General features: G+C 54.9%; 1 protein-coding gene across 8 annotated transcripts in view; it reads left to right on the forward strand.

Annotated features, from left to right (window-relative positions):
• Positions 1-20,537, forward strand: part of ARHGAP32 (Rho GTPase activating protein 32) — a 246,412-nt gene that overhangs the window by 95,756 nt on the left and 130,119 nt on the right. For all 8 annotated transcript variants that reach the window (XM_064173280.1, XM_064173279.1, XM_064173274.1 and 5 more), the window contains exon 2: positions 6,567-6,675. In XM_064173280.1, coding sequence (XP_064029350.1) covers positions 6,568-6,675 — 108 coding nt within the window. In that variant the 5' untranslated portion in view covers position 6,567. The remainder of the gene's footprint in view (positions 1-6,566; positions 6,676-20,537) is intronic.

Genomic DNA, 20,537 nt, shown 5'->3' on the forward strand with positions numbered 1-20,537 from the left:
CATCCACAGCCTCCCTGGGCAACCTGTGCCAGCTGCAGCAGATACTTGAAGCAGATTTCATCCACAGCCTCCCTGGGCAACCTGTGCCAGCTGCAGCAGATACTTGAAGCAGATTTCAGTCAGATGATTTTTGCAGGTTCTCCCACTCTAACTCTCTCTTATTCTGATACTTTTCCTGGTGCACTGCTTCCCAGACAATTGAATTTTGGCTCCTTGGCTATGAGCTTGCATCAAAAGCAGCAATTCCAGCTTTCAGCATGGTAGAATCCATCACAGCAGAGCGTGTCCTGATGCCAGGGTTTCATTTTGTGGTCAAGGATTAAGTCCAATCCATTTCCCATTTGTTTATTTATGAGGAATGCATTAAGGTCACCTCCTTGGGTCTTCTGTCTCCTCACCCTGTGTGCTCCTGGGCAGCAGGCTGCAGAAAGCTGTTTTATGTAATGCAGATGGACATAATGGCATCAGCAAAGGTGTTGGCAAAGCTGATTTAGAACATGGGAAATGAAATCCCCTTTCAGGTCAGAACTCTCAGCCTTCACTTCCCATCTCCTGTTTCATTTTTCCTGGGGCTCTTGAGCTATCTCTGCTCTCCACATTGCAGCCTGATTTGAGTCCTTTCCACTGTGTTCCTTTTAATTCCATGGACACAGAGTTTGTGTGGGAAATTGGGCTGGGGGGAGCGCAGGAGGAGTTTGCATTATGGCTTTTTCCATGTCTCTCATCACATTTCCTCTTCCCTCTCCCTTTTCCCCCCTTTCTCCCCCCCTTTTTCCCCCCTTTCCCCCACACTTTTTTCCCCCTTTCCCCCACACTTTCCCCCCCCTTTCCCCCACACTTTTCCCCCCCTTTCCCCCACATTTTTTCCCCCCTTTCCCCCCACACTTCCCCCCCCCCCCCCCTTACTACTAAGGTGCTCTGGAGCATCTCTGAGGAGGAAGGGCTGAGAGCCCTGGGGCTGTTGAGCCTGGAGAAGAGCAGCCCCAGAGGGGATCTGAGCAATGCTCAGCAAGAGCTAGAGTGGGGGCCAAGGGAATGCTGCTGGACTCTTGTCAGTGGTGCCCAGTGGCAGGACAGGGGGCAGCAGGCACAAACTGCAACCCAGGAGGGGGACCAGGAAGAGAAACTTCTCTGGTGTGAGGATTGTGGAGCAGGCTGCCCAGAGGGGTTGTGGAGTCACCTCTGGTAAGATCCCAAACCCACCCAGACATTGTGGTCCTGGGCAGGCTGTTTTAGGATGGGTTTGGACTGGATGATCTCCAGAGGTCTCTTCCACCCCCACCCCACGCTGGGACTTAGGGATTCCGTGACTGAGAGTCAGGGAATTGAATCCTGGAAGCTCTCTGCCTGCCTCCCTCAGGAAGCTGCACCCAGGCTGTTTGGCTGTGCCTGGCAGGGGCAGGCTCTCAGCAGCAGCTTTCTGCGCTGTGCCTCACCCCTAGTGAAGTCCTGAAGCCCACAGTAAACCCAAATCTCATTTGTCTGTGGAACATGATGTTCATTTTCGTGCCTGCTCCTGACTCCTGGCCTCGCTGCACTGCATCACAATGCCTGTTTGATTGCTCTCTGCTGGCTCTGCCCATCCTTCTCCTTCTGGAGCAGCATCTGCTCGCAGCAGCCAGCTGAAGAGTGCTTATTGAAGTCAAACACGGTTGCTAGGAGCGAGGAGGATGAGCTGAGTGGATCACCAGTTCCCTGCACATTGCATTTGCAAACAATGCAAAGCTTGAGCCTCAGTTCCTTCCTAGTGCCCTGGGAAAGGCTCTGTCAGTTTAGCCTTTGCTGCTCAAATGATTCCCCCAAGAAATGCCCCTTTTGGTCAGGAAGTGCCTGAGCTGCTGGGCTTCCAGTGCAGGTTTGTGTCAGAGGAGTCTTCTGGGAGATCATCCAGCCCAACCATTCTCTAGTTCTGCCAAGCCTGCTGAGGCACCATGTCCCTCAGCACCACATCTCTGCCTCTTAGACCCCTCCAGGGGTGGGGATTCAGCCACCTCCCTGGGCAGCAATTCCAGTGCTGAGAGCCCTTTCAGTGAAGAAGTTTCTTATAGCCAACCTAAACCTCCCCTGGTGCAACTTGAGGCCATTTCCATCCCTTGTTCTAGGGAGCAAAGTCCAAGATTCACCTGGCTCCAACCTCCTCTCAGGGAGCTGTAGAGAGCCAGAAAGTCTCCCCTCAGCTTCCTGTCCCCTCTCCATTTCCTTCAGCTGGGCATCAGCACACACCTTGCTTAGCTGAGCATCCTACCAGCAACAGAGATTGGCTTAGGTGGGAAGGGAGCTTAGAGATGATAAGATCATAGAATTGAACAGGTAGCAAGAGAGCTCCAAGCTCAGCCAGCCCAACCTAGCACTCAGCCCTGGCCATGCAACCAGACCATGGCACTAAGTGCCCCAGCCAGGCTTGGCTGCAACACCTCCAGCCACAGCCACTCCACCACCTCCCTGGGCAGCCCATTCCAATGCCAATCACTCTCTGACAACAACTTCCTCCTCACATCCAGCCTGAACCTGCCCTGGCACAGCTTGAGGCTGTGTCCCCTTCTTCTGTTGCTGGTTGCCTGGCAGCAGAGCCCAACCCCACCTGGCTACAGCCTCCCTGCAGGCAGCTGCAGGCAGCAATGAGCTCTGCCCTGAGCCTCCTCTGCTGCAGGCTGCACCCCCCCCAGCTCCCTCAGCCTCTCCTCACAGGGCTGTGCTCCAGGCCCCTCCCCAGCCTTGCTGCCCTTCTCTGGACACCTTCCAGCACCTCAGCATCTCTCTGCAATGGAGGAGCCCAGAACTGGACACAGCACTCCAGGGGTGGCCTGAGCAGTGCTGAGCACAGGGGCAGAAGAACCTCCCTTGTCCTGCTGCCCACACTGCTCCTGAGCCAGCCCAGGATGCCATTGGCTCTGCTGCCCACCTGGGCACTGCTGCCTCCTGTTCAGCTCCTCTCTGCCAGCACCCCCAGCTCCCTCTCTGCCTGGCTGCTCTCAGCCACTCTTGCCCCAGCCTGTAGTGCTGCTTGGGGTTGCTGTGGCCAAAGTGTAGAACCCTGCACTTGGCCTTGTTCATTCTCATCCCCTTGGCCTCTGCCCACCCCTCCAGCCAGATCATTTACTGCAAGCTCTCTGCCACAGCAGGGCCACCTCTCAGCCAGACTTGGCTGCTGAAGGCCTCTAAAGGTTCTTTCCAAGCTCCACCATGGTAGGATTCTGAGGTGCTTTCGTGTGGCAAGACTTTACCTGTGGTGCTGTGAGACTGCCTGAAGCCACTGCCATGTGCAGGTCATATTTGATACTCAGTTCCAGAGGGGCACCAAGTCAGGAGAGCTGCACTGCACCTCCCTCTCAGCCACCCCTTAACAGCTCCAAATGCCCTTCAGTGGCAAGTGACACCCTTGCATTAATCCAAGTCCTGGCTGCACAGAGGCCATTAAGCAATCTCCCTTCAGATGGAAGAATTCTCCTTCACTGTAAATTGAGAGCCAAATGTAGTGGAACAAATGTTTGCAGGACATCTCACACGAGGCACAGCCCTCCTCCACACCCAGCCTTTGAACTCCTCTGCTAGGGCAACCTGATGAATGTCAAGTCAGAGCCTGTCCCTGTGGCATGAGACAGTTGTGGCAAGGGAACTTCCAGTGCCCCTTTCCATCTCCTCTGCTCCAGCTGTCTGACCCCAGCACTGATTTCCATATCTCTTATCAAGAACCTTCTCCATGTCAGCAGTATTTAAAGGGCAGGAGGCTGGGGCCAGACTCTCTTCTTGATGCCCAGCAGCAGGACAAGGGGCAACAGGCACAGAGTGGACCCCAGGAGGTTCCATCAACCACAGCAACACCCAGGCTGGCAAAGCCCCTCAGGAGCACCAAGTCCAACCCAGAACCCTGCTCTGCAAGAGTCACGTTAAACCACAGCCCCAAGCACCACAGCCAAACCACCCTGAAACACAGCCAGGCTGGGGGACTGCAGCACCTCCCTGGGCAGCTCATTCCACTCCCTGACCACTCTCTCCCTGAAAAGCTTCTTCCTAATGTCCAGTCTAAACCTCCCCAGGCTCAGCTTGAGGCCATTCCCCCTTGCTCTGCCTCCAGTTCCCTGTGTGCAGAGCCCAGCAGCAGCCTCAACCTGGATGCTTCTGTGATTCCTCCTCTTTTTCCCCCTGTCTGGCCTTACCCCTGCCTGCCTTTCAGTGCTGCTAATTCAGAAGGTGTTTTTCCTTCACCCAGCTCAAGGACAGGGAGGAAGAACCTTCTAGACTTACTATACTACCTGTAGCATCTTCTGCCTGCCTTGGTCACTTGTCTCAGATGGCAGGGAACTGAATAGTTGCTATGAAAGATTAATGAAGGCTCACAGATGGTTATCAAGTGCTTATAATTAGGAAATCTTCAGTGTCATGTCCAATGTTTTGGTGGTGCTCTGATGAAGTGTTTGATTTCCATCAGCAGAAGAAAGTTCTGTTAAGTCTGGCCCGTTCTGAAGGGCTGGGATGGTGTAAATGGGGCAGCCTCTGCTCCCAGGGCTGTGCTCCAGGCCCCTCCCCAGCCTTGCTGCCCTGCTCTGGACACCTTCCAGCACCTCAACATCTCTCTTGAATTGAGGAGCCCAGAACTGGACACAGCACTCAAGGGGTGGCCTGAGCAGTGCTGAGCACAGGGGCAGAAGAACCTCCCTTGTCCTGCTGTCCACACTGCTCCTGAGCCAGCCCAGGATGCCATTGGCTCTGCTGCCCACCTGGGCACTGCTGCCTCCTGTTCAGCTCCTCTCTGCCAGCACCCTCAGCTCCCTCTCTGCCTGGCTGCTCTCAGCCACTCTGTCCCCAGCCTATAGTGCTGCTTGGGGTTATTGTGGCCAAAGTGCAGAACCCTGCCCTTGGCCTTGTTCATTCTCATCCCCTTGGCCTCTGCCCACCATAGGGCTGGGTGCTAGGTTGGACTGGATGATCTTCGAGGTCTCTTCCATCCTGGTTGATTCTAGGATTCTATGTGGCCTGGCCAGGTCCCTCTGTAGGGCTCTGCTACCCTCCAACAGCTCCACAGCTGCTCCTAGCTTGGTGTCATCTGCACTTACTGCTGCTGGACTCAGTGCCCTGCTCTGGTGACACTGGTTTAGTAGCTGTAAAGATCCTGAGCAGGACTGTGCCCAGCCCTGATCCCTGGAGAGCACCACCAGTCCTGGCACTGCAGGTCTGTTCTGTAACCCCCTAAAGACACACTTAGTTGCCCTTCAGGTCCAATACCTAACACCTGTGGGGCTGTCACAGCAGAGCTGTTGCAAGGATTGGCTGAGGAACTTTGAGGATTACTTTTTACATCTTGATTTTGAGCCTCTGCTCAGGCAGGCTCAAAACATACTTCATAGGGTGTTTAAAAGATGCTTCCTTATCCAAAGAAAAGGTTACCTTGATAAAATAGGACTGATTGGCGCTTATCTCTGCAGGGCTGAGGTAGCTGAAGGGGCTCACCCTTCAGCTAGGATTAGTAAGGACTCTGAAAGCTGCTGGCTGAGGCCTTGGGCTGTGATTTCAGGCTGAGATATGGGAAGTGCTACCTTCATTTGGGGGAAACATGCAGTGACAGTGGAGGACTCAGATGTGTCAGTGCTCAGCTGAGGCTGAGGCTGTTTGCCTGGGTGACAGAGCAGTTTGTTGGGACTGGACTGGGGAGGGCTGCTCTGCAGTTGTCTGTGCTTTAGGACTTGCAAATTGTGCTGTGATTAAACACAATTATCCATTGATTGGTAGGGAAGTGCAGATTTCTCTCCACCAGAGTGATTCAAGCAGGACAAGAGTGCAGTGAGGATGGGAGAGAGGCTTGGAAGTCTGCATAGGTTTCTGGGTTCCTCACTGCACATTGTCCTGCAGCATAGTTTTGGGCTGGAGGGAGAGAGATCTACTGGAAAGAGTCCAAGGGAGGAGTAGGAAGATGATGAAGCATCCTGTGAGCATCACAGTTTTGGGCTGCCAGCACAGGAGGGGCAGGGATCTGCTTGAAAGAGTCCAAGAGAGGAGTAGGAAGATGGTGAAGGATCCTGTGAGCATAGTTTTGGGCTCCCCAGGGCAGGGATCTGCTTGAAAGAGTCCAAGGGAGGAGTAGGAAGATGAAGAAGGGGTTGGAGCACTGCCTGATGAGGAGAGGCTGGGGGTCCTGGGGCTTTTTGGTCTGGTGAAGAGAGGACTGAGAGGGAATCTGATCAATGCTGATAAATATCTGAGGGCTGGGGGTCAAGAGGAAGGGGACAAACTCTGCTCAGCTGTGCCCTGTGACAGGACAAGGGGTAATGGATGTAAACTACAGCACAGGGAGTTCCACCTCAACATGAGGAAGGTCTTTACTGGAAGGGTCCCAGAGCACTGAAGCAGACTCCTCAGAGAGGCTGTGGAGTCTCCTTCCCTGGAGACTTCCAAGCCCCATCTGGATGCATTCCTGTGTGCCCTGAGCTAGTTTGTATGATCCTGCTCTGGGCAGGGGTGGACTCTATGATCTGTGGAGGCCTCTTCCAGCCCTGTGATCATCATAGACTGTGCCTAAGATTATCTGGATCTCATCACTGAGCATCAAACCTCTCTGTCCTCCTTTGCAGAATGATGAAGTCCTCTCTCCATGCAGAAGAAGATGACTTTGTGCCAGAGCTTCAGAGGAGCATCCATCCCAGAGAGAGGCCAGACTGGGAGGAGACTCTCAGCGCCATGGTAAACACCTTGTTGCATGTTCTGGCTCCTGCACTCTAGTTGCACACTGCTTCATCTCCTCTGAATCCCAGGTTTTCACATGGCTTGCACGGTGCAGCCCAAAATGCTTCCCTTCCTCTGGCAGTTTGTCAAGGAGAGGGAGGAAGGAGCATGCATAATGCTTCTGCCCTCCTAATGTGTGCCCCAGAGCAGGTCTAGTAACCAATTAAAGGGTCCACAATGTCACAACGATTTTTCAGTCTGCATTAACCTCTTTTTTTCAGCCAGACTTTGGAGCACGAAGGCAGCTTCTTGTACAAGCATGCTCTTTGGAGCGTGCAGCGTTCTGGAGGGGGGAGGAGGAGGAGGAGGAGGAGGAGGAGGAGGAGGAGGAGGAGGAGGTTGTTTTAGCAAAAGGCTGGCTAAATCTAGAGAAATAAAACCTCAACCCAAACGCTAACGAACCGCCAGGGGGAGCAGAGCGGCAGGAAAGCAGCTGCAGAGGTGCTGGGCTCCAGCTGGCCGCAGGCACTGAGCAGCAGGCAGTGAGCCGCAGGCAGTGAGCTGCAGGCAGTGAGCCACAGGCAGTGAGTGGCAGGCAGGCAATGAGCCACAGACAGTGAGCTGCAGGCAGTGAGCCACAGGAACTGAGCAGCAATTAGGCAGTGAGCCACAGACAGTGAGCCGCAGGCAGTGAGCGGCAGGCAGGCAGTGAGTCACAGGCAGTGAGCGGCAGGCAGGCAGTGAGCCACAGGCACTGAGCAGCAGGCAGGCAGTGAGCCCCAGGCAGTGAGTCACAGGCAGTGAGCGGCAGGCAGGCAGTGAGCCGCAGGCAGGCAGTGAGCCGCAGGCACTGAGCAGCAGGCAGGCAGTGAGCCCCAGGCAGTGAGTCACAGGCAGTGAGCGGCAGGCAGGCAGTGAGCCACAGGCACTGAGCAGCAGGCAGTGAGCCCCAGGCAGTGAGTCACAGGCAGTGAGCCGCAGGCAGTGAGCAGCAGGCAGGCAGTGAGCCCCAGGCAGTGAGCAGCAGGCAGGCAGTGAGCCCCAGGCACTGAGCAGCAGGCAGTGAGCCCCAGGCAGTGAGTCACAGGCAGTGAGCCGCAGGCAGTGAGCAGCAGGCAGGCAGTGAGCCCCAGGCAGTGAGCAGCAGGCAGGCAGTGAGCCCCAGGCACTGAGCAGCAGGCAGTGAGCCCCAGGCAGTGAGTCACAGGCAGTGAGCCGCAGGCAGTGAGCAGCAGGCAGGCAGTGAGCCCCAGGCAGTGAGCAGCAGGCAGGCAGTGAGCCACAGGCAGTGAGCCCCAGGCACTGAGCAGCAGGCAGTGAGCAGCAGGCAGGCAGTGAGCGGCAGGCAGTGAGCGGCAGGCAGTGAGCCCCAGGCTCACCTCCCCAGCTCTGCTGTAGCCCTGCTCAGGCGCTGGAAGGCTGCTCTGAGGTCTCCCTGGAGCCCTCTCTTCGCAGCTGAAGGGCTGCAGCTCTCCAGCCATAGCAGAGGTGCTCCCAGCCCTCTGACACTGCTGTGGTCTCCAGCAGGTGCTGGAGCCTGTAGCTGGCCCCAGCACTCCCAGTGAGGTTTAGCAGAAGTGCAGTGGTTTTACGGTGAGGACCTGGGGTGGCTCTGGAGGCTGGACAGTGAGGAGATGCTGCTCTGTAGGTTGGGAGAGGCAGGCTGGCTGGGCTGCAGCTTTAGGTGGACAGAGTTAGGTAAGGAGGCAGCTTCCTGAGCAGCCCTCAAGGGCTGCCTGTGTTTTGTGTTCCCCTCCCAGCCCATGTTCTCTATTTTTAGAGGTTGATTTAGGCAGGATGCTTTTCTCACTGCCTCAGCCTCCTATTCCCACCACGCTGCTGGCCTGCTGGGTAACCTTCACACACACACAGTTTTTTCCTTCCTCTGCTCCAGTTTGGCCACAGCAGTTATGATATTGACTTCTGTACAGCACTTCTGGGTTCCAGGGGGATCAAAAGCTGCTTTTTGAGCCAAGCAATATTACACTGCATGGATTTGCTAACTTGTCTCTGGGGTTGCAGTGTTGTTTCAAAGGGAAAGGAGCATCTTGAGCTTCTAAGGTCCTGAAGAACCCTCAGTTTCCATGTGAGAAGAAATCGAGTGGGGAAAAAGAGCCTTTAGGTGGTGTTTGGGGGTGTCAGTTGATGACAGACTCCCCAGGAGCCAGCCCTGGTTGCTGGCAGCCCAAAGGCAGCTGTGTGCTGGCAGTGAGAGCAGCAGCACAGGGAGGAGATTCGGTGCCTCTGCTCTGCTGAGACCTCACCTGCAGCACTGCCTCCAGTTCTGGTGCCCCCAGCATGAGAAGGACCTGGAGCTTTTGGAGCAGGTCTAGAGGAGGCCACAAACATGATCAGAGGGCTGGGGAAGCTCCCCTGTGGGGACAGGTTGGGAGAGTTGGGGTTGTTCATCCTGGAGAAGGCTCCAGGGAGACCTTAGAGCAGCCTTCTAGTACCTGAAATGGCTACAGGAGAGCTGGGGAGGGGCTGTTGACAAGGGCTGGGAGTGACAGGATGAGGGGAAATGGATTGAAGCTTGAGGAGGGGAGAGTTAGGATGGAGATTAGAAAGTGAGGGTGGTGAGACACTGGGACAGGTTGCCCAGGGAGGTTGTGGCTGCTCCTTCCCTGGAGGTGTTAAAAGCCAGGTTGGATGAGGCCTTGAGCAACCTGGGCTGGTGGGAGGTGTCCCTGCCCACAGCAGAGAGATTGGAACTGGGTGATCTTGAAGGTCCTTGCCAAGCCAGACCATTCTGGCTCATGGCTGGAGTTGAGCAGGAGCTCTTGAGGAAATCAGCCCTTCCAGCACAGTGCACCTCTGGACTGTAGCTGTTGGGAGCTGCAAGTGTGGGTGTCCATCAGGAGGTGGTTGGGGTGACAGCTGTGGTGTCCCCAGCTTTGTTAGCAGGTTGCCTGGAGGAGCTCTGATGCTTGAACCTCTAAATTCCTGATGGGAGAGCAGCATGAGTCATAGACTCATAGAACCAGGCAGGTTGGAAGAGACCTCTGAGCTCATCCAGTCCAACCCATCCCCCAGCCCTATCCAGTCACCTAGACCATGGCACTAAGTGCCCCAGCCAGGGTTTAATTGTGATGTTGGCACAGGCATATGTGCCAAGAGGGCAGGAAGGTGGCACTTGGCACACATCATCCTCTTGCAGTTAGAAAAGTACAACCCTGGAAGTGTTTGGGGAAGGCAGAAGGGTTTGGAGCTTGTCCTGTGAAGTCCCTTGGAATGATCTGAGTCCTAGATCAGGTCAGAAGCTTCTGAGATCTGTAACATAGCATTTGGTCCTAGCTGGAGTGAGGTGCCATGGCTTGGGGAGGTGATGAAGGCTTTTAATGAGGCCTTAATATATCCACTCTCTTAAATCTGGGACATGAGTGAGGAGAGGACTATTTTTAAATGCCATTTCTGGCAGTGTGGAAGAGCTCAGTGGATGGGGAAGGTTTGAAGGAGGATTTCCCTCTCCTTAGCACAGAGTTTGTTTCTCATTCCTTGTGCAGCTCTTAGCCCAGTGCTTGATTGTGGCTTCTGGAAGAGTAGATGCAAAAAAAGAGGGGTTTGGGTTCTTTTATTTCTCTGGCTTCCAGCTCTTGGTGTTTGGTGTGGGATATGAACTGACACCAGAATGTCACAGCTGAGTTGTGAGCTTGTAAGTGACTGCACAGACAGTCTGGTGGTGCTGATCCTGGGTTTAGGGGAGCTGTGCTGGAGACTCCTTTGGGAAGAAGAGGGCGTTGGAACTTGGGATGCCTGCAGAATCCCAGCATGGTGGGCTTGGAAGTGACCTCTGGAGATCAGCCAGTCCAATGTCCCTCCTAAAGCAGGGTCACCCACAGCAGCTTGCCCAGGATCAGAGTGTCCAGGTGGGTTTGGAATCTCTCCAGAAGAGGAGGTCCTACAACGTCTCTGGGCAGCCTGGAACTTGGGGATATGGTTTAGTTTTGGGGTGATGGTTTGGACTGGATGATCTCAGAGGTCTTTTCTAGCTAAAGCAATTCTGTGATTCTGTATTCTTGGTGATGTGAGAAAGAGGTCTTCAGCTTCCCAGTTTTGCTGACTGGTAGCATGGAATAACTTTTCTGCAGCTCTTGTCCAGCAAGTGTCCTGCTCTGCCCTCACCTGAGCACCATCAGGTCCTTTCTGGATAGCAGCATCCCCTGAGCTCTGCCAGCAGGTCCTGTCCTGTCCCTCACCTGAGCACCATCAGGTCCTTTCTGAAGAGCAGCACACCCTGAGCTCTGCCAGCAGGTCCTGGTCTGTCCTGTCCCTCACCTGAGCAGCATCAGGTCCTTTCTGGATAGCAGCACACCCTGAGCTCTGCCAGCAGGTCCTGGTCTGTTCTGTCCCTCACCTGAGCAGCATCAGGTCCTTTCTGAAGAGCAGCACACCCTGAGCTCTGCCAGCAGGTCCTGGTCTGTTCTGTCCCTCACCTGAGCACCATCAGGTCCTTTCTGGATAGCAGCATCCCCTGAGCTCTGCCAGCAGGTCCTGTCCTGTCCCTCACCTGAGCAGCATCAGGTCCTTTCTGTAGAGCAGCACACCCTGAGCTTTGCCAGCAAGTGTCATCTTTCCTGACCTGCTTCTGAGAACTGCCTGGCTGAGTCTGAGCAGGCTCTGGAACAGCTGGGCAGGAAGGCAGATCCAAGGAATTCTGCCCAGTTATCCTTGCCCCACAGCTGGAGGCTGCTCCAGCCAGAGCAGGATGTGTGATCAGAGGCCAAGGTTTTCCAGGCATTACTGAGGTTGCCTCTTTTGTTGTGCTGTTCAGAAGTTTCTGGACAGCTGATGATTGAAATTGGCTGTCCCAGGCAAACACAGTGCTCCTGATGCTGCTGTTGTAAGGCTTTGGAGAAGGAGTGGGTCCTGGCTTTGGGTTTTATGCCATGGGACACAGAAAGCTGAGCCCAGGTTGGCTTTAGATGCAGAGATGCAAATTCCTGTCAGCTCCACTGACTCAGATGTTGGAGTGAAATGTCAGGCTGCTGGTTTTTCCATCTTCCCAGCCTTCTGTCCTCTGCACCAGGAACATTCTTAGTTTCTGAGCTGATTTATGGCTCCAGCATAGCACTGCAGTTTGCCCAGTCACTGATTATGGCCAAGGGACACGGAAGCATGGAGTGGTGGAGGTTGGAAGAGACCTGTGCAGATCATCCAGTCCAGCCCCACTCCTAAAGCAGGGCACCCACAGCAGCTTGCCCAGGATCACAATATCCAGGTGGGATTGGAATCTGTCCAGAGGAGAGTGCACAACCCCTCTGGGCAGCCTGCTCCAGGGCTCCAGCACCCTCATAGCAAACAGTTTTCTCCTCCTGCTCAGGTGGAACCTCCATGTTCCCACTGTGTTCCAGCTGGTTCCAGCTGTGCCCACTGTGCCTTGTCCTGTCACTGGGCACCACTAAAAACAGTCTGACCCCTTCCTTTTGCCTCCCATCCTTTAACTACTGATCAGTGTTGAGAAGATCTCCTCTCACCTTAACCTTCCTGTCTGCTGTCTTAACCTTCCTTTTGCTGTCTACAGCTGCCTGCAGGGAGGCTGTAGCCAGCTGAGGTTGGGCTCTGCTGCCAGGCACCCAGGGACAGAACAAGGGGACACAGTCTGAAGCTGTGCCAGGGCAGGTTTAGGCTGGATGTGAGGAGGAAGTTGCTGGCAGAGAGAGTGATTGGCATTGGAATGGGCTACCCAGGGAGGTGGTGGAGTGGCTGTGGCTGGAGGTGTTGCAGCCAAGCCTGGCTGGGGCACTTAGTGCCATGGTCTGGTTGGTTGGGCAGGGCTGGGTGCTAGGTTGGGCTGGCTGAGCTTGGAGCTCTCTTCCAACCTGGTCCATTCTATTTTAATGATTCCTCAGCCTGCCAGCCACACTCTTCTTTATGCCCCCCAGGAGACCACTGACTTTCTTGGCCATGTGGGCACATTGCTGTCTCATGGACAACTTGCTGCCCCCCAGCACTCCTGGGGCTGCTCCCTCACCTGTACTGGTGCAGGAGGTTGTTCCTCCCTGGGGGCAGGATCTTACACTTGCCCTGGTTGAGCTTTGTGAGGTTCTTCTCCTGAGCCTGCCCAGGTCTTGCTGGACATCACCACAGCCCCAGGATGTGTTCCCACTCCTCCCCTTTTGGCACCATCAGCAAATACTGGAGTGGTATTTGATGCTTTCAGGCTGAATACATCTCTCTGGGTTTTCTGCCTGATGAGAGTTGCTTTCTGCCATCACAACTCCAAGCCTCACTTGTCCTTTTAGAACTAAGCCACCATTGGGATCCCTTCTTCCCTCCATCAAACAATGCATCTGTAGAAACTGCTTCAAACAGGGGCTGGCATTTCGGGGGGGGGGGGGGGGGGGAGTTTGAGGGGGCTCTTTTACTTCTAACCAACAGGGAACTGGAAGCAAATTGCTGTACTCCTTGGAGGTTCTTTGCTTCCCCCTCCCCAGACACTCATTTGGTAGGCTGGACAGGAGCAGGACTCTAACCCTGACTGCTTTTCCCACGCATATTTCTGTGGGATTTTTGTTCCTGAAGAAAGTGGATTCCTCAGGCACTGAGCTATTGTGTGAGGCTGTGTACTGTACCCACAGCTCCTGGGCTGAATGGGGATCGGAATGGGAATCTGAATGGGAATAAGGAGAGCTCTCTGCTGCCTCACTATAGCAGTGGCAGCCCCCAGCTTCAAGCTGTCAGGTGGTTGTCATGCTAATGCTGTCCCTAGCAGCTGACCATTCATCTCTGCTTGCTGCGTCTGGGTCTGCCTCTAAAGCAAGTGATAGCTGTGAAAGCAAAATGCAGGTCTGGGGCTGCTTGGGTGGAAATAATCCTCAAGCTTTCAGGGAGCTACTGGAGAGGCTCCAGTGCAAGCTGCAAAGATGTGGAGAGGGTTGGAGCTTCTCTGTGAGCAGCAAAGGCTGAGAGCCCTGGGGTTGTTTGGCCTGGGGAAGAGCAGCCCCAGAGGGGATCTGATCAGTGCTCAGCAAGAGGTGAAGGGTAGGGGACAAGGGGATGGGGCCAGACTCTTGGCAGTGCTGCCCACCAGGAACCCAGAAGGAGAAACCTCATTCCTGCGAGGGTGCTGAGCCCTGCAGCAGGCTGCCCAGAGAGGTTGTGGAGTTTCCTTCTCTGGAGAGCTTCCAAAGCCACCTGGACACTGATCCTGGGCAAGCTGCTGTGAGTGCCCTGCTTCAGGAGTGGGGCTGGGGTGGATGATCTCCAGAAGTCCCTTCCAACCTCACCCTGCTGGGACTCTGTGATCCTCTGGGTGCACTGAATCCATCTGCAGAGCATCAGTGTGAGCTCCTGCATTTCTGCAAGCCTGACCTAGGGAATCTTGTCAAGGCACAAACCCAACCTGCTTTGTGGTGGTGAATGTTGGTCACAGTGCCAGGAGGGCTGCAGTGGGTTCATGGAGCTGCCACTCTGTGTCTCAGACTCCAACACCAGCTGAGCTCTTGTCCATGGGAGATGGTTTTACTCAGCTATCTGTGGGGTAAGGAGCTTTGGTCTCAAACCCAGGCAGCTAAATAGTTAAGAACTTGTTCATTCCAGGCTGATCCTTTAAAGTATGGTAAGTGGATGCCCTGGACCAGCTCCTCTATCGTGCTAAGTCTCAGGAATGAGAGAGGTTTCCCTTAGTTTGCCAGCTCATGGCAGTGCTTTGAAGTTGGGGTTTGGTTTGGTTTGTTTTCCCCCTTATTTATTCCCCCTCCCCTGTGGAGGGGAGAAGCTGGGAGCAGGAACAGAACCCACATCCTGTGTGGTCTTTTGCAAGGGAAGAATTCCCTGTCAGAACCATGCCACGCCAGGAGTGTTGGCTGGGACAATTCAGCCTTGACAGGGCATGTGGAAAATGGAATTAAAAGGCCTCCACTCCAAAAGTGATGCACACTGAAGACCTTCTTTATTGGCTGCAGATTCCTTGGAGCTGGGATCCAGGCTGTGCAGAGCCAGCACTCAGAGGGTCCCTGCTGGAAGCACTGTGTCATGTTTTCACTGGCTCCCTCCTGCCACGTTGCTGCTTACCAGGAGATTCTAAAGGCATCTCTTTGGGGTGAATGTTGCCCCACATCCCCTGGCCCCAGACTGAGAGCTAAATTAAAACAGCTACCTCTGGTTACTCCAGAACCTCTAATGACTGAGCCCTGGTGGCCTTGAGCTGTGCCTGCATGTCACTCTGCAGCTCTCAGCTGGGACAGGGATGCTGCTCCCAGCTGGGAAAGGGATGCAGCTCCCAGCTGGGAAAGGGATGCTGCTCCCAGCTGGGAAAGGGATGCAGCTCTCAGCTGGGAAAGGGATGCAGCTCTCAGCTGGGAAAGGGATGCTGCTCTCAGCTGGGAAAGGGATGCAGCTCTCAGCTGGGAAAGGGATGCAGCTCTCAGCTGGGAAAGGGATGCTGCTCCCAGCTGGGAAAGGGATGCAGCTCTCAGCTGGGAAAGGGATGCAGCTCTCAGCTGGGAAAGGGATGCAGCTCTCAGCTGGGAAAGGGATGCTGCTCTCAGCTGGGAAAGGGATGCAGCTCTCAGCTGGGAAAGGGATGCAGCTCTCAGCTGGGAAAGGGATGCTGCTCCCAGCTGGGAAAGGGATGCAGCTCTCAGCTGGGAAAGGGATGCAGCTCTCAGCTGGGAAAGGGATGCAGCTCTCAGCTGGGAAAGGGATGCTGCTCCCAGCCGTGCAGCAGGGGCCGAGGTATTGGCGCTAGGGAAGGAGCTCAGTGATGACTTCAATCTAAACTAAAAAGGCTTTAATGGAATTGAAAGGTTTCCCCTTCTGGAAACCACCTTGGTGCACTTCTGCTGGCTCTTGAAGCTGGGGTGGTTGCCCACTGGCAAAACCCACTGCGACCTGGATTGCCCACAGTGCCCAGTGCCCACTATGACCTGGATTGCTCACAGTGCCCACTGTGACCTGGGTTGCCCACAGTGCCCACTGTGACCTGGATTGCCCACAGTGCCCACTGTGACCTGGCTTGCCCACAGTGCCCAGTGTCCACTGTGACCTGGCTTGCCCACAGTGCCCACTGTGACCTGGATTGCCCACAGTGCCCAGTGCCCACTGTGACCTGGCTTGCCCATAGTGCCCACTGTGACCTGGGTTGCTGTTCTCAGAGGGTCCTAGAGCCTTGCACTGCCAGGGGTAAATTGTCTCTGAAGCCTTGCTCCTGCAGAGATCCACTGGGGGTGGTGAGACCCTCGCCCAGATTGCCCAGGGGGTGGGAGCTGCCCCAGGTCAGGCTGCTGGGGGCCCTGAGCCACCTGCTCTGTGGCAGATGTCCCTGCTGGCTGCAGGGGGGTTGGACTGGGTGACCTCTAAAGGTCTTCCCAGCCCCAGCCAGGCTGTGAGTCCGTGGGTGCCTTGTCCCCTCGAGTGCCAGAGGAGCTCGTCCTTGGCGTGGGCTCTGCAGAGCTCCCGTTCGCTGTGGCAGTGCTGCGCTCTGCTGCTCGCAGCACGGATAGCACTGAAGGGGAGGGCAGGAGGGAAGCCCAGAGCTGCAGAGCAGCTTTTGTTCTTCTTTCGTGCTTCCCAAGTAAAGCTCCTGTAGGATAACCAGCAAATCCTCTGTTTCACCTGAGATGGTCAGAGCTGGGCACCTGCAGCAGATGGGATCACTTCTGCATTGGAAATGTGTGCAGATACCTTAAGCAGCTCTGCAAAACCTGTGCAAGTGACACAAGCATCCTGTCTGCAGCTGCTTGGAACCTCATTAGCCTCCACTGAAGGGGTCAGTGGGAAGTGATCATGGGAAGAAGTTGGCAAATAGCTTAAGTTTCCATCATGCTGCCACCGTACCCCTGGCAGGTTTGGATGGAGGTTGTGTCTCCATCAGTCACCTCAGAGATCTTCCACTGAAAACTGCCCCACTTAGGGGGGGTCACAGAATGGGTTAGGTTGGAAGGGAGCTCAAAGCTCAGCCAGTTCCAACCCCCTGCCATAGGCAGGGACACCTCACACTGGAACAGATCACTCAAGGACTCATCCAACCTGGTCTTGAACACCGCCAGGGAGGTTGTGGAGCACAGAAGCACAGAATGGGATCTTTGATCACATTGGGTGCTTCTGTGCTCCACAACCTCCCTGGGCAACCTGTGCCAGTGTCTCACCACCCTCACTGCAAAGAACCCTTTCCTAACATCCAGTTTCAATCTCCCCTCTGCCGCTTCAAACCCATTCCTCCTCCTTGTCCTGGCATTACCAGACCTTGTCAATAGTCCCTCCCCAGCCTTCTTGTAGTCCACTTCAGATCCTGCAAGGCCACTCCAAGGTCTCCTGGAAGCCTTCTCTTCTCCAGGCTGCACAGCCCCAACTCTCTCAGCCTGTGCACACAGCAGAGCTGCTGCAGCCCTCTGAGCATCTTGGTGGCCTCCTCTGCACTGGCTCCAACACTTCCATGTCCTGCTTGTGCTGGGGGCTCCAGAACTGCCCCCAGGACTGCAGGGGGGGTGTGAGGAGAGCAGAGGCAAGGGGCAGAATCCCCTCCCTTGCCCTGCTGCCCACACTGCTCTTGCTGCAGCCCAGCACAGGGTTGTGTCTGGGCTGCACTCACACTGCAGGCTCCTGTTGAGCTTTGCATCAGCCCAGACCCCCAGGGTCTGTCCCTCAGGGCTGCTCTCAGCCATTCCCCACCCAGCTTGGAGTTGTGCTTGGGATTGCACCCACCCAGGTGCAAGACCTTACACTTGGATGCTCCCTCCGTGGAGGTGTTCAAGGCCAGGTTGGATGAGGACCTGTTCTAGTGGGAGGTGTCCCTGCCTATGGCAGGGGGTTGGAGCTGGCTGAGCTTTGAGGTCCCTTCCAGCCTAAACCATTCTGTCATTCTGTGCCTAGGTACAGCTGAATCCTTTTAGGGTTCTGCTTGGACAGCTAAAGGCTGCAGAGCTGGCACTTGTAGGAGCTTGGACATAGAATTACAGAATAGTTTGGCTTGGAAGGGACCTCCAAAGCTCATCCAGTCCAACCCCTGCAGTCAGCAGGGACAGCCTCCACTAGAGCAGGTTGCTCAGAGCCTTGTTGAGCCTCACTTTGAATATCCCCAGGGATGAGAGCAGCCTGTTGCAGTGCTCCACCACCCTCGTGGTGCAGAACTTGTTCTTAACATCCAAGCTGAATCTGCTCACCTCTCATTTCAGACTCTTGCTGCCCATCCTGTCCCTGCAGCCCTTTGCAAACAGCTCCTCTCCAGCCTTCTTGTAGCTGCCTTCAGGTACTGACAGGCTACTATTAAGTGTCCCCAGAGCCTTCTCTGCTCCAGGCTGAGCACCCCCAGCTCCCTCAGCCTGTCCTCCTAGCAGAGGTGCTCCAGTCCCTTGGCCACTTCAGTGCAAGCATTTAGTGAGAGCTTGGTTGATTTATTTATTGTGGAGAGCCAGGGTAGTTAGGTAAGAGCAGTAAGAGCTTCCCTGCCCTGGAGTAGGTTGCTGTGGAGTGGGAAGCTGAGGTGAACCATGTCTGTGCTGTGATTGTGCTGCAGGCTAACTCTTGAGCAGTGGCTGGTAAAAGCAGGGCAGTGCTAATGGAGCCATCAGCTTCTACAGGACACTTTGGTAGGACAGATTCTTTCCCCTGTTGCCAAGCCAGCTCTGCCAGGAAGCTGATGCTGAGCCAGCTTTGTGTAGCTGGCTGGTACCCGGGCCTGGGAGTAGCTCTGATGTCCTGCATGAACACTCAGTGCTCAGCAGCTGCCTGAGGGGAGGTTGGAGTGAGGTGGGGGTTGGTCTATTCCTCCCTAGGAGCCATAGGGCAAGAGGAAATAACCTCAAGCTGTGCCAGAGGAGGTTTAGGTTGGAGATTAGGAACAATTTGTTTGCTGCAGGAGTGGTCAGGGATTGGAGCAGGCTGCCCAGGGAGGTGGTGGAGTCTCCAGCCCTGGAGGTGTGGACATGGTGCTTGGGGACATGGTTTGATGTCCCTGGTGGTGTTGTTGACGGACTGACAGGGAACTGGAGACAGAGCAAGGGGCAATGGCCTCAAGCTGAGCCTGGGGAGGTTTAGATTGGACATTAGAAGGAAGCTTTTCAGGGAGAGAGTGGTCAGGGAGTGGAATGAGCTGCCCAGGGAGGTGCTGCAGTCCCCCAGCCTGGCTGTGTTTCAGGGTGGTTTGGCTGTGGTGCTTGGGGCTGTGGGTTAAGGTGCCTCTTGCAGAGCAGGGTTCTGGGTTGGGCTTGGTGCTCCTGAGGGGCTTTGCCAGCCTGGGTGTTGCTGTGGTTGATGGAACCTCCTGGGGTCCACTCTGTGCCTGTTGCCCCTTGTCCTGCTGCTGGGCATCAAGAAGAGAGTCTGGCCCCAGCCTCCTGCCCTTTAAATACTGCTGACATGGAGAAGGTTCTTGATAAGAGATATGGAAATCAGTGCTGGGGTCAGACAAGTGGAGCAGAGGAGATGATTTCAGAGGTCTTTGCCAAGCAATTGCTGTGGTTCAGCTGTCAGACAGCTTCTTCAGTTCCTCCTCTTGCTTAGGTTCAGCAGACTCTTCCCACAGGGTAGTGGCTTCTATTGAAACAACTTTTGTGTTCCCTGCTGTGCTCCTGTGAAGAGTTAAAGTTCCAACAAAGCTTTGGGGTTTTGGAAAGCTGTGTGGGGGGGTCTGTGATGGTTTGGGGCTTTTTACCCCCCTCCTTTTTTTTCTCTTCCAAGAAAAGTGAGAGGAAATGAAGATGATGTAAAGGGAAAGACTGTCATGGAAACCACCCAGCATTCTGAATCAGCTCTGCCACTTTTAGAAACAAGGGCATGTGTTGAAAGGCACCAGAGCAATCTGGTCCCTCCTGGCTGGGATTGGTGAGAGACTGATGGAAGGAAGGTGCCTAAACCTTCTCCCAGTCCCTTAGCCTGCAGCAGAGGAGGCTCAGGGCAGAGCTCATTGCTGCCTGCAGCTGCCTGCAGGGAGGCTGTAGCCAGCTGAGGTTGGGCTCTGCTGCCAGGCAGCCAGGGACAGAAGAAGGGGACAGAGGCTCAAGCTGTGCCAGGGCAGGTTGAGGCTGGATGTTGTTAGGAAGTTGTTGTCAGAGAGAGTGATTGGTATTGGAATGGGCTGCCCAGGGAGGTGGTGGAGTGGCTGTGGCTGGAGGTGTTGAAGCCAAGCCTGGCTGGGGCACTTAGTGCCATGGTCTGGTTGGTTGGCCAGGGCTGGGTTCTGGGTTGAGCTGGATCATGGAAACAACCAGGTTGGAAGAGAGCTCCAAGCTCCAGCTCATCCTGGGTGATCCTGCTGTGGCAGGGGTCTTGGACTCAATGATCTGGATGAAGCCTTGAGCAACCTGTTCTAGTGAGCTTTGAAGTCCCTTCCAACCTAAACCATTCCATGATTCTATCTCTGGAGGTCCCTTCCAGCCTGAACCATTCCATGGTTCTACATCTGGAGATCCCTTCCAACCTGAACCATTCCATGGTTCTATCTCTGGAGATCCCTTCCAGCCTGAACCATTCCATGGTTCTACCTCTGGAGATCCCTTCCAGCCTGAACCATTCCATGGTTCTACCTCTGGAGATCCCTTCCAGCCTGAACCATTCCATGGTTCTACATCTGGAGATCCCTTCCAGCCTGAACCATTCCATGGTTCTACCTCTGGAGATCCCTTCCAGCCTGAACCATTCCATGGTTCTACCTCTGGAGAGCCCTTCCAGCCTGAACCATTCCATGGTTCTACCTCTGGAGATCCCTTCCAGCCTGAACCATTCAATGGTTCTACATCTGGAGATCCCTTCCAGCCTGAACCATTCCATGGTTCTATCTGTGGAGATCCCTTCCAGCCTGAACCATTCCATGATTCTACATCTGGAGATCCCTTCCAGCCTGAACCATTCAATGGTTCTACATCTGGAGATCCCTTCCAGCCTGAACCATTCCATGGTTCTACATCTGGAGATCCCTTCCAGCCTGAACCATTCCATGATTC

This window comes from Pogoniulus pusillus, chromosome 38, assembly GCF_015220805.1.
Source record: "Pogoniulus pusillus isolate bPogPus1 chromosome 38, bPogPus1.pri, whole genome shotgun sequence".
Classification (NCBI taxonomy): Eukaryota; Metazoa; Chordata; class Aves; order Piciformes; family Lybiidae; genus Pogoniulus; species Pogoniulus pusillus.